The 13,450-nt window shown below is 37.1% G+C and overlaps 1 protein-coding gene across 2 annotated transcripts; it reads right to left on the bottom strand.

Moving 5' to 3' along the window:
• Window positions 1-3,266: 3,266 nt before the first annotated feature.
• Window positions 3,267-10,839, bottom strand: LOC146685383 (uncharacterized). 2 transcript variants are annotated; one of them, XM_085442167.1, is made up of 6 exons: window positions 10,514-10,839; window positions 9,979-10,017; window positions 6,176-7,213; window positions 5,927-6,082; window positions 4,483-4,572; window positions 3,267-3,878 (listed from the first exon to the last, which is right to left on the bottom strand). In XM_085442167.1, the coding sequence occupies exons 3-6, from the start codon at window positions 6,524-6,526 to the stop codon at window positions 3,558-3,560; spliced, it is 918 nt and encodes a 305-aa protein (XP_085298293.1). In that variant the 5' UTR covers window positions 6,527-7,213; window positions 9,979-10,017; window positions 10,514-10,839; the 3' UTR covers window positions 3,267-3,557. The 2 variants fall into 2 exon arrangements, with proteins under 2 accessions (XP_085298293.1, XP_085298294.1); XM_085442168.1 differs by lacking the exons at window positions 9,979-10,017; window positions 10,514-10,839 and adding an exon at window positions 7,780-7,904.
• Window positions 10,840-13,450: the final 2,611 nt, after the last annotated feature.

The following is a 13,450-nucleotide window of genomic DNA, read 5'->3' on the forward strand; positions in this document are numbered from 1 at the left end:
TACAAGCACTTTCTGTGTGGAAAAAGTTGCCTAGCTTTTTTTAAGTAAATGTCACTCCAATTTTTTTTCAGTGCAGGTTTTGCAGCCGTTTGAGCTAAGATTTTAAAATTATTCACATAATGAAAACCTATACTTTGTCTCGGGCGAGTTTCCCATTCAAATGCATGTAACAGTGAGAAACGCATTGTCTTGGCGACAGAAAGCGTTTTCGTACAACTTCATATAAATCGCTGTAACTTTTGATAGAAGACTCAGAAACACATGATCATGGCTTTATCTTATACACTGAAAAAAAATTGGAGTGACATTTACTTAAAAAAAGCTAGGCAACTTTTTCCACACAGAAAGTGCTTGTAATCTTTACTCGGGCTATTTCTAAGTAATATTTACTTACTAGAACCATCTATTTTTTATGTGAAATACACAAGTAAATTGCACTGGCAATACTCATCTACAGGTTGTAACTTTTTTTTTTTTTTTTTTTCTTGTTTTAAATATTTTTATTACTTTTTCAACAACATTCAAAGGTAGTTTCCCATAATATGCTGTTGTAATAGAAACCCTTTTCCCCCACCCTCACCTCCCGCTCTGCTCTCTTCCGACCAAAGAAAAAAAAAAAAAAAAAAAAAAAAAAAACAAGCTCAAAATGAAATATATATACAATTGTGCCATATGTGGCATTTATACATAATTCAAGAGAAAAAGAAAAAAAAAGGGAAAGAAGAAAATATATTCAATAGGAACAAACAAAAATAGCATGCACAATGCTAACAATTTCCTCCTACTCCACTCTCCTACATAAGTTGTTCTATATTTACTACTTTTAAAAAATGTTTAAATGGCTTCCAAATTTCATCAAAATATATTAACTTATTTTTCAGAAAGTACGTAATCCTTTCCATTTCCATACACTGTGTCAAGGAGTTTATCCAAGCGCCAATAGCAGGAGGAACTGATGTTTTCCAATTTATTGCAATCATACGTTTTGCCTGTAATGTACAGTAATCCATAAATTTAATTTGATAGGTTGTTAATTTAATATTTTTAGGATACACTTGTAGTATCATCATTTCTACGTCTAAAGTGATCTTTTTATTTAAAATTTGGTTTATTTTGTTCATCACCTCCTGCCAAAAGGCACAAACAATTCTACATTCCCATATACAATGAAAAAATGTTCCACGGGCTTCTCCACATTTAAAACATGTATCTGGTATTCTATTATTATATTTATTCAGTTTCACCGGTGTTACATATGTTTGCATAGTCCAATTGTATTGTAATAATTTTAAATTACTATTAATCGATTGTTTTTGTGCTTTTAAGCAAATTAACTTCCATGTCTCCTCAGAAATATTGATATTTAGGTCCTTTCTCCAAGCTTCCAACTTAGAAACTGATGTTTCTGAAGAGGCAGAAACAATCCAATTATAAAATGTTGAAATTAAACCTTTATTACCACCTTTTTTCACCATAAACTCCTCTAGCTTACTTAATTGGGGAAAATTAAGGGATTTATTTTGCATAGATGAAATAAAACTTCTAATTTGTAAATACTTAAAAAAGTGTTTTTGGGGGATTTGAAATTTTGAGACTAAATCCTCAAATGAGACCATTACTCCATCACAAAACAGATCACCCACTTTCTTAACACCTTTTACTGCCCAATCCTGAAACCCTGCATCCAACTTTCCTGGTACAAATAAGGCATTTCCCCAGATGGGGCTAAACTGAGAGAGATTGTTCTTAATATTCATCATTTCTTTTATTGTAAACCAGACTTCAATCATGTTTTGAACTATAGGATTATTTGTTTCTTTCTTTAACTGTTTGGATTTCGCAGAATATAAGTACAAATTTAATGGCATTTTAAGAGCATTTGCTTCCATCCCCACCCATGACGGGGTATTTTGGGATGAAAAATAAAATCTTATTGTCCTTAATTGAATAGCCAAATAGTACCAGTAAAAGTTGGGGCATTTCAACCCCCCTGTATCAAAGGGAAGGTACAACAAAGACAAACGAATACGTGGCTGCTTCTTGTTCCAGATAAACTCTCTGATTAGTGATGTTAATTTAGTAAATAATCCAGCAGGAGGAGCCAGTGGGACATTTTGAAACATATACAACAGTCTAGGTAATACATTCATTTTAATAACGCTTATCCTTCCAATAATAGATAGTGGTAGACTTATCCAACGCTCCAAATCTTTGGAAATTTTCTGTAGTATTATATTATAGTTAAGTACCACCACATCTTTTAATGAAGGAACTATTTTAATACCTAGATAGATGAATTCAGAGTTAACAGTAAAGCCAGATATATTCTGACTTACATTTTGAATGTACCCTTGATTAAGTAACATTAATGACGATTTTGTTACATTAACTTTATACCCTGAGAAAACCCCAAACTGATCTAATAAATCCTTTACAGCGGGCACAGAATTTTTTAATTGCTTTAAAAATATTATGATATCATCAGCAAATAAAGCAATTCTATGTTCCTTTCTACCAATCCTAACACCTTGTATCTGTCCGCTGTTTCTAACAGCTATTGCCAGAGGTTCAATAGCTAAAAGGAATAAAAGTGGAGATAAGGGTGAACCCTGCGGGCACCCTCTTTTAATATCAAATTGTTCAGAGATTATCTCATTTGTCTTAACCTGAGCCACAGAATGACAATGTAATAGCTTGATCCAATGCAGAAATACGTTTCCAAACCCAAATCTAACAATGACATCAAAAAGATATGACCGTTCAATTCTGTCAAAAGCCTTCTCCGCGTCAAGCGAGAGAATGGCTGTATCGTCCTGCTCACTTTGATTATGAAGAATGTTTAAAACTCGTCTTACATTATGAAAACCCTGTCTATGTTTAACAAATCCATTTTGATCATCCCCTATAATAACTGGAAGAATACTTTCTAATCTTTTAGCAAAAATTTTAGGTTGTAACTTTTACTCAGAATACCATTGCATCCAATTACAAAACCCAAGTGAACATTGCTGATATTTCTTTGTGTTTCTTACTCATCTTTTCTTTGTTATATTCTATGTAATTATTAAGTAATATTTATTATGAATGTACTAGTTAATATTAATCGAATTGAATAAATATTCTTATTATTCTATTAAATAATAAATCAATATTTTCTAAAACAAATATTTGCAGCTTAAGAGACACTTTTATTTCACAGTTGAAATGGCATAGATATATTTAAAATATCTACATAACATAACCACAAAAAACATGGCCATAGAACTTCTTGATCGCAAATTTCAAAACAGAGCATATACACATATACAAAAAAACAACAACATGGTATTCAAAAACTCAGTGTGCACTGTCCCCTTTCTTCTAATCAACTTTCAGAACACATACATCAACTCTGTCCATTAACAGTTGCAATCACTACCTTTGCAGACATTCTCAGAACGTTCAGGACAGAAAGAACTTGTATAAAACTGAGCAACATTTGAAATTACTGTCAGAAAACAGACAAAATGCAAACAAATTAATTGTGCTGGACAAAAGCACAAATAACACTGGAACACTCACACTAAAAGTTTCTTGTGGAGAGACCGGACCTTTGGTGACATTTTAAGGATGTCAAGCTCAAGAAACAGCTTCTGAAATACCTCAAACGTATATTTCAGTTTCAGTGGGTAACTTAAGTTGACAGCATAGATGACACCCATGAGCAGGAGGCAAGCGTTTGTCACACTTCCGCAGTCCTCCAGAATTTCTGTCCCCTCAATGATGACCGACACGTTCACAGGATCTTGGTTTTCCTGTGCCACATTGGGATGGATTACGATGATCTTCATCATGTGATTACTGCAGTCCTCTTTCAATGCTTCTTGGCTGACGTCCTCCTGTGAAAACAAACAAACCACAATTAGAAATAACTAGAATAGATTCCAAGTAAAAGAAAAGGTTAAGAGAAAAAAAAATGTAAAAATAAAAAATTTAGTATACTCAAATCAAACAATATTCATATGGCACTTTTCATACGTAAAGTTACAGAACGTGCTTCACAGAGGCTGACCCTGAGACAAAGAAAATCACTTTTGGGGGCCATCCAGCCTGGAGCTGTCCATGGGACGGCACGCGTGTTGGTAGACCAGAACCATTAAATCATTAAAATAGGTTATAAAGGTATAATCAAATTAAATACTCTTTTGCTCATAAAATAAAGTTAATAAGTGATCGTTAAATAGTCAGAAAAAAAACCAGACAAAAGGCAAGTTAAAGTTTAAGGCAGATAAGATAAAGATTAAATATGATTTAAAAAATAAAGGGTAAGAGCATAAAGATTTAAGAAATTAGTTAAAAGCCTGATTGAAAATATTAATCTTGAGTCTTTTTTAAAAAACATCACGAGTGTAGAGAATCTTTGACCTTCAATATATCATCACAAGTGAAGACCAGATTATAAGGTTAGACAATTTTAATACAGTCATTATGATCATCAGATACCTGATGGTCTTTGATCAGCTCCTCTCCACTCTCTCCAAGATACTCAACTAAGCAACGAATGATAATGTCCCTTCTGCCATCGACATGATGCTATTAAACCCAAAAAGAAAATTTATTGCAGAAAATACACAACATAACATATGTAACATACATACATAACAGCACATACAGATGTAAACAGAAAGTTACCCATGGAGAATGTAAGCCTGCAGCTACATTCTAACGTTGTGAAGTGTACAACTTAACATGAATTTCTCAACGATGTGACAAGAGTCCAGTGCATGTCATAATCTGTGGGTCCAGAAACTGTCTCTGCCCAGTGAGGAAAGTTTTCTGCCTCATCACTGGACATGCAAATGAATTTTTTGCAACATATCAGTACCTCCTATCACAATATTAACCAGTCAAGGACAGGAATTCCCACACACAAGAGTAATATTTTGGGAAATAATTGTATTGGAGTCTATGGGCAGCAGGAAGGGATCTCGTTGCACTCAGAGGGTCACTTTGAAAATTCTGTAAATTTCTCTGCTTTTGAGCGCATATTAAGGGAGAGATGACAGGTTTGTATACACTTGTAGAGACAATCATGTGCATAAATTGTTAATTGTGGCCACAGTGTCAGGATCAGGAGAACAGTTTCAGCCAACACAGACACTGATCAGAATAAAGGACAAGTTCAGTATTTTACACTTAAAGCCCTGTTTTCAGTTTATGATGAAATCGAACGATTTTGATTGAAATTTGGACACATGCTGCTGGCCCGAGCTTTTTTGGTTTCTGTGGTAGCACATCCCCACCTCCACAATGGCTTCATAGGTGCACTGGAACAATCCTTCCTAAAATGCATAAAACTGTCGTTTACAAAGACGTGAAACTCACCGAGTGGTCAGAAGTGTTCACTGATATGTTCACACAAAAATCGCTGCAAAAGATACTTTCCAACTGGTTTTTATTGTAGTTTTTGTCCAACTCCATTGACTTGTATTAGATGTGCTGTGATGTACGGTATTAGTCCGCCGCTATTCCATTCTATTATTCAAGCTCTCGGTGGAAGAATGTACAGGTGTAAGGCGTTTGAAAAAATAGGTCCAGTTTTACAACAAATGGTAAAACACCTGTTGGAAAGCATTTTTGCAACGATTTGTGTGTGAACATATCAGTGAACACCCCTGACCACTCGGTGAGTTTCACGTCTTTGTATGAAGCCATTGTGGAGGTGGGGGTGTGCTACCACAGAAACCAAAAAAGCTCCGGCCAGCAGCATGTGTCCAAATTTCAATCAAAATCGTTCGATTTCATCATAAACAATCTGAAAACAAAGCTTTAAGTTTAAAATAACAAACTTGTCAACTTGTCCTTTAAATAAGAGTGATACATTCTCAGTGTGTATGACCTCATCTTTTCCATTAGATTATGTAATTAAAATAATTTAAAATTTTACCTTATTGAGTGAGTCCAACATTGGTTTTATTTTGGTCCCTGCAGTCCCGCCCTTCCTTCGAAATATCTCCAGGAGTTTGGTGGTGTACCTGTCCAATCTGGACAAAAACGTTCGCTCCAGATGAATTGTGGTTATTCGCTTAAACTCCTCTTTGATCTGAAATGAGAGATAAAACACAAAATCATGTCAAAGATGACTCATGAGATCTCACATACACTTAGTTGCTGCATGAACAAGAACTGGATTTACCTGATTTTCACAGAACAGAGAAGGCCACCTCTCTAAGAGGTCTTGGATTGCGGGGCAATCCTTGACAACCTCTTTTCTTCTCATAGCGAAAGACTTCTCCATTTTCTCATTAATTGCCCTCTCATTGTTCTTCTTCTTCATTTCCTTCAGCAAATCTAGTCTATCCATCTCTAAGGTTTCCTCAGTCTCACCGAATGGCAGTGGTGGCAGATAGTTGACTTCAGCTTTTTTGGCCCTTTTAAAGCCTTTAAGTGAACCCTCTTCACTGGAGCATCGTCTCTTCAGTGTGTTCACCTCGAGCTCTGGAATGGCTAATTGGTGACCTCTTAACTTTGCCCTGTAGTTGCCCATTTTATACTTTATCCTCTGTTGCCAACCATATAGGCCATTAAAAGAACCTGGCTCTTTGAGGCATGGGTATTTTGCTACCAAGGCTTCAGCAACAGCTAAAATCTGGACACCAGTTGGATATGCTGTGAAGCCAAATATAGTCTCTGCAAGCTTCTCAAGAATGCTACTAGTTACGCTTGGGTTGTTCAAAAGTGTGCCATCATTTTCATAAGCTTGCTTTCCTGCTTCCAGTGCAAGGTCTATATCATAAGAGAAGTCTGGTATTTCAAACTTAAATGGCCATGGCTTAGACCTGTAGGATGGTCCACTCTCATCTGGGGAGGACAACAGGATTGTGTCGCATGCAGATGAGGAGGAGCTTGCTTCTGTAGATAGTGGAACTGGAGATTCGACTCAGAACATGTCCACAGTAGTGAGACTTAAGATTACTGGTTCAGTTTTTACTACTTTGAGGTTAGCTTTATCTTGTACTTCCTCAATCGAGGTCAAAGTGAAGAACTGACCATCGAAATCCATGTCCTGGTACATAACAGTGAATGGTCCTGTAATATCAAATGTCTCTCGAAGAACATCATTGAGGTCCTGAAGTGTGCTTGGGATGCCTGCAGGTAAAAGTAGTTTGTGGACATCATCCTCCCCAAAAATTATCCGCAGTTTCGCTGAGGGTGCCATATCAACAGGAAGAAGCTGCAACAACAGAAGAGAAATACAGACATTTATTCACAAGCTTCTCTCCTCACATTTCAAAAAGATAGGCAAATGTGGTGCTTTAAAGTTGTCAGGCGTCTTCCTGCAAGGGTGTATGAAGCCAAAGGATAAAAATCTTTAAGCTCTCTTTGCTCAAGTAACTGCACACTCCCTGTGTTCTCCAGCTCATAACTCCTCAGGTGTTCATTGTACCATGTATTTTGTTGTCTCACGAAAAAAGTCAGTTTGTTACAAATCACCATTATCTGTAACACTTCAGAAAAGTCAGGCAGTCCTGCAGTGGAACCACAACACAACAACATTCCCACTGCATAGTTGGTGCCTAAACTGCACACATTATTGGCAACATGCACAGCTGTAACAGCAGGGAATCTGCATTTCACCAGGTCTTTTAGATCATCCTTAAGCACATCTAAAGAGACCTCTGTTGTTTTTGTGACCGCAAGTGATGGTTTGACAGAATGTGATTGATGATATGCAACCATGAGCTGGTGCTTATTTGCAAGAGACAGCAAAATATTCCTGAAACAACCAGTGTGTCTTACCACCTTCTTGAAAAAGCTGTGTTTGGCCTCGAATCTCATTGTCCAGAGGGCAGCTAGGGGGCCAAATTCCCGAATGAGCTGAGGATAGTGCTCAAGGAAATGGTGCTTGGGAATGAGCTTATGTTGGGGGAAAACATCAAGGAATCTGCTTTGGTGTTCTGAAATGATGCTGTCAAGATAGCAAATGCTTTCTTCAGTATGGGCTCGAGACATGACAAGGTCCACAATGTCTTTCAGTGTCATCAGCATCTGCCATACAGGCTCTTGTTGGGGTACTTTTAAACCTATAATCAGAGGCAAAAGACGTAATAAGCACCAATTTTCATGTGCGTTGCCCCCTACTGATTTTCGAGTCGAAAAGTTAGCAGGAATGAGATGAGGGCGATTTGTTTTATCACTCCACTTGTATGGGAAATTGGAAATGGCATCATTCAGTTCCATGAGAGAAAAATATTTTTTCTTGATCAAGTTATCAAATGCCAAAGCCAGTTCCACTGGAACAATACCCTCCAGCAGATCATGTAAAACATCTGGAGGGTAACCAGATGTAACATGAAAATGCTCAAGTTTTTCTGACAATGCACACTGTTTTTTTACACCATAACAATGAGGGTGATCTGGACTAGACACAGCTGTCTGTACATGCAGTGTATGTTGATCTTTGGTTCTTTGATGAAAAGACCCAGATCTCACTTCATTGGACTGAAACTTGGATCGCTCCCCAACACAAACCGGCAGATGTATGACCCTGCAAAGCTTTCGACAAATCCTGCCACAGAGTGCGCCCCCAAATTATCTGCCACCACACTGACCACAGTCCCTTTAATGGCTTTCCCTAACGCTGGAACAAAAAGACCATCTTTCTCCAAGCTTTGGATATCTGTTAACAGTGGCTCTAAAACTCGCTGGAATCCAAACTGCTTGGTGTCTTCAGCCTTACACAGAATTGCAAGGTAGATTGATGTCAATGTGGAACGTAATTGCACCGGAATGTTTCCCAACACCCAATAGACAGCTGTGACTTTGTGCTTTTTTCGAGATGTCCCAAGAGGATTACATACCTCAAAGTCATCAATGTACAGGATGAGACTCACTCTGTTCTCCTCTACAGAGAAAAACTTGTTGTTTTGATAGTGAGATCCATCACGAAATGTCTGGTACTTAAAGTCATTTTCAGTTTTTTTTTCACCTTCAAATGTGTTTTCTTGAAAAGACTTACTTAGGACCTGCACCAAGGAGGGCAATATTGGGACATACTGGAAGGTTTTGCCCTTTTTTTTTAATCAAGTATGTGTTCTTCTGGTTCAACAACTGAAAAATGCTTCTTCATAAATTCTCTTCTCTTGTAATAAGTTGTGAAAGGGCCACCTGTCCCCAAGGCAGTACTTATAGGGTGTGTCTCACAAAGATTTTTCACTAAATCTGAGATAATGGCTGGATCCAGATCACAGTTATGGCTTTTCAAGGTGGACACCACCACATCTCTTAAAAGTGGACCAGATGCAGAGGTGGATATAAACTGAAGCTCATCTACTATTTCATCAATGCATTTGTTTGGGACATTGAACATGCTTTCTAACTTTAAAAATAGATGGCCAAATTTCTCTTTTATATCTTGAGACAACTCCTGTGGTTCCCCATCCCAAAGCTCTAAGCTCTCTTCCACATAGGTCTCATCCTGAGCAAACATGGGTTCATTAGGTTTGCTTTTTAATACTTCAGTTTTAAAATCCTCAAGGGTGTGTGACTGGTGTTTTCTGTGTCTATGTGTAGCAAAGGTGGAATAAATATTTGTACTGAAGTTGCAATCTTTGAAGACACATGCAACTACTTCAAACTTCCTTAAGTGGTTGTTAAGGTGCTCAAAATACTGCTTCTCTGAATTAAAAAAAAACAGAGCAGCAAAGTAGACAAGTAAATGAAAGAGGTCCACTTTGTGTGACCATCTTCACATGGTGTCGAGACAAATGGGTCTTAAGGGCATTAAATGTTTTAAACGAGCAAGGGCAATCAGTGTGAAGACAAGGGACTGACTGGCTGCGACCACCATTTCCATGCTTTAGTCTGTAGTGTTTTAACAATCCCAACCTCTTCTCTGACTCAAAGCTACATATCTTACACATCCATCTCATGTTGTGGCACCTTAAACAGACAAATTATGTGACAAGTTAAACCTAATCGTTACTAATTTGATCTTACCTTGTGGAGTTCAAATTAGCAGTCAGAAGGTCCTATGTTCTGTAAAAAAAAAAGAAAAAAAAAAGAAAAAAAAAAAAGAAAAAAGGTTATCTATATGCTTTTCAACTAATTTCTACTAACTCAAGGATGCACACTGATATTATTATTATTTTTTTTACATATGTTAGTTCGGTGGCAAATTTAAAACAGGTCAATATGAAGACTTGAGTGAAATCGAGTGCGTATATCGTTTTTTGTTTTGTTATTTTTCAAAATACACCTCATGGCAGCTGTGCAGCAATTATTTTAAACTGGACCGTGGTCGTTTTATTCACAAAGACGTTAGTTAAGGCAGCAGGCGTGTGTTGTTTAGGTGGCCATCTAAGCTGTAAAGTGCTGTGGGAAATTCTGGACATACCTCCTGCCAGGAAAGTTAGTCAGCAAGTCTAGCAGGAAAATACACTATTTGCTAGCGCAGCTTCTTTCAGTGCGGAGAAACTGACTTAAGTAGGTGAGCCAACAGGAACGTACAAAGTTTGTTCCGCTTAAAACTTACATTCATGGTTCTACTTCTTCCCGTTTCCGTCAAGTCTGCCAACCGTCGAAATGTGGACCATGGTATGTCTGAAGAAAGACCGCTCAAATGTGGGGAGGGGCTTTGACGTCATGCTCCGAATGCAGAGAAGGTGGCCATATTCACTGATGTCACTCCATTACATTTTACTTGGAAATATCAACTAATTAAGCCAATGAATTGGTTTAGTGAATATTACTTGGATCGAATGATTCAATTTACATACAAAACTGAGGACACATAATTACAAACAATCCTCAAGTAATGCACTACAAGAAAAACTGCTATTTTAAAGTAATAGCACTGAATTTGTAATTTTTTGTAAAATTTATATAGCTAATTGAAATAATAATTACAGGGCCAAAAAAACATTTTTTTCAGTGTAGAACTCAATATCCCCGTGCTGGGCAAACAGGTTTTGCAGCCGATTGAGCTAAGATTTTAAAATTATTCACATAATGAAAACCTGTACTTTGTCTCGGGCGAGTTTCCCATTCAAATGCATGTAACAGTGAGAAACACATTGTCTTGGCGAAATAAAGCGTTTTTGCACAACTTTATATAAATCGGTGCAACTTTTGATAGACGACTCAGAAACACATGTCTATGGCTTCATCTTAAAGAATTCAATATCCTCGTGCTGGGCAAACAGGTTTTGCAGCCGTTTGAGCTAAGATTTTAAAATTATTCACATAATGAAAACCTATACTTTGTTTCAGGCGAGTTTCCCATTCAAATGCATGTAACAGTGAGAAACACACTGTCTTGGCGAAATAAAGCGTTTTTGCACAACTTTATATAAATCGGTGCAACTTTTGATAGACGACTCAGACACACATGTCTATGGCTTCATCTTAAAGAATTCAATATCCTCGTGCTGGGCAAACAGGTTTTGCAGCCGTTTGAGCTAAGATTTTAAAATTATTCACATAATGAAAACCTATACTTTGTCTCGGGCGAGTTTCCCATTCAAATGCATGTAACAGTGAGAAACACATTGTCTTGGCGAAATAAAGCGTTTTTGCACAACTTTATATAAATCGGTGTAACTTTTGATAGAAGACTCAGAAACACATGTTTATGGCTTTATCTTATAGAACTCAATATCCCCGTGCTGGGCAAACAGGTTTTGCAGCCGTTTGAGCTAAGATTTTAAAATTATTCACATAATGAAAACCTATACTTTGTCTCGGGCGAGTTTCCCATTCAAATGCATGTAACAGTGAGAAACGCATTGTCTTGGCGAAATAAAGCGTTTTCGTACAACTTCATATAAATCGCTGTAACTTTTGATAGAAGACTCAGAAACACATGTCTATGGCTTCATCTTAAAGAACTCAATATCCCCGTGCTGGGCAAACAGGTTTTGCAGCCGTTTGAGCTAAGATTTTAAAATTATTCACATAATGAAAACCTGTACTTTGTCTCGGGCGAGTTTCCCATTCAAATGCATGTAACAGTGAGAAACACATTGTCTTGGCGAAATAAAGCGTTTTTGCACAACTTTATATAAATCGGTGCAACTTTTGATAGAAGACTCAGACACAAATGTCTATGGCTTCATCTTAAAGAATTCAATATCCTCGTGCTGGGCAAACAGGTTTTGCAGCCGTTTGAGCTAAGATTTTAAAATTATTCACATAATGAAAACCTATACTTTGTTTCAGGCGAGTTTCCCATTCAAATGCATGTAACAGTGAGAAACACACTGTCTTGGCGAAATAAAGCGTTTTTGCACAACTTTATATAAATCGGTGCAACTTTTGATAGACGACTCAGACACACATGTCTATGGCTTCATCTTAAAGAATTCAATATCCTCGTGCTGGGCAAACAGGTTTTGCAGCCGTTTGAGCTAAGATTTTAAAATTATTCACATAATGAAAACCTATACTTTGTCTCGGGCGAGTTTCCCATTCAAATGCATGTAACAGTGAGAAACACATTGTCTTGGCGAAATAAAGCGTTTTTGCACAACTTTATATAAATCGGTGTAACTTTTGATAGAAGACTCAGAAACACATGTTTATGGCTTTATCTTATAGAACTCAATATCCCCGTGCTGGGCAAACAGGTTTTGCAGCCGTTTGAGCTAAGATTTTAAAATTATTCACATAATGAAAACCTATACTTTGTTTCAGGCGAGTTTCCCATTCAAATGCATGTAACAGTGAGAAACACACTGTCTTGGCGAAATAAAGCGTTTTTGCACAACTTTATATAAATCGGTGCAACTTTTGATAGACGACTCAGACACACATGTCTATGGCTTCATCTTAAAGAATTCAATATCCTCGTGCTGGGCAAACAGGTTTTGCAGCCGTTTGAGCTAAGATTTTAAAATTATTCACATAATGAAAACCTATACTTTGTCTCGGGCGAGTTTCCCATTCAAATGCATGTAACAGTGAGAAACACATTGTCTTGGCGAAATAAAGCGTTTTTGCACAACTTTATATAAATCGGTGTAACTTTTGATAGAAGACTCAGAAACACATGTTTATGGCTTTATCTTATAGAACTCAATATCCCCGTGCTGGGCAAACAGGTTTTGCAGCCGATTGAGCTAAGATTTTAAAATTATTCACATAATGAAAACCTATACTTTGTCTCGGGCGAGTTTCCCATTCAAATGCATGTAACAGTGAGAAACACATTGTCTTGGCGAAATAAAGCGTTTTTGCACAACTTTATATAAATCGCTGTAACTTTTGATAGACGACTCAGAAACACATGTCTATGGCTTCATCTTATAGAACTCAATATCCCCGTGCTGGGCAAACAGGTTTTGCAGCCGATTGAGCTAAGATTTTAAAATTATTCACATAATGAAAACCTATACTTTGTCTCGGGCGAGTTTCCCATTCAAATGCATGTAACAGTAAGAAACGCATTGTCTTGGCGAAATAAAGCGTTTTT

This window comes from Copadichromis virginalis, linkage group LG19 (assembly GCF_057382275.1).
Source record: "Copadichromis virginalis isolate Kocher_CV1m ecotype Utaka linkage group LG19, C_Virginalis_male_GT1.1, whole genome shotgun sequence".
Taxonomy (NCBI): domain Eukaryota; kingdom Metazoa; phylum Chordata; class Actinopteri; order Cichliformes; family Cichlidae; genus Copadichromis; species Copadichromis virginalis.

Excerpts from the sequence above, each read along its gene's own strand:
- LOC146685383 (XM_085442167.1), bottom strand. The coding sequence starts at position 6,526 with ATGGGCAACTACAGGGCAAAGTTAAGAGGTCACCAATTAGCCATTCCA. Across the intron at positions 6,083-6,175 it reads CTCTGTTCTGTGAAAATCAG|ATCAAAGAGGAGTTTAAGCG; the intron begins GTAAATCCAGTT and ends CTCTCATTTCAG. Across the intron at positions 3,879-4,482 it reads AGCTGATCAAAGACCATCAG|GAGGACGTCAGCCAAGAAGC; the intron begins GTATCTGATGAT and ends TTGTTTTCACAG.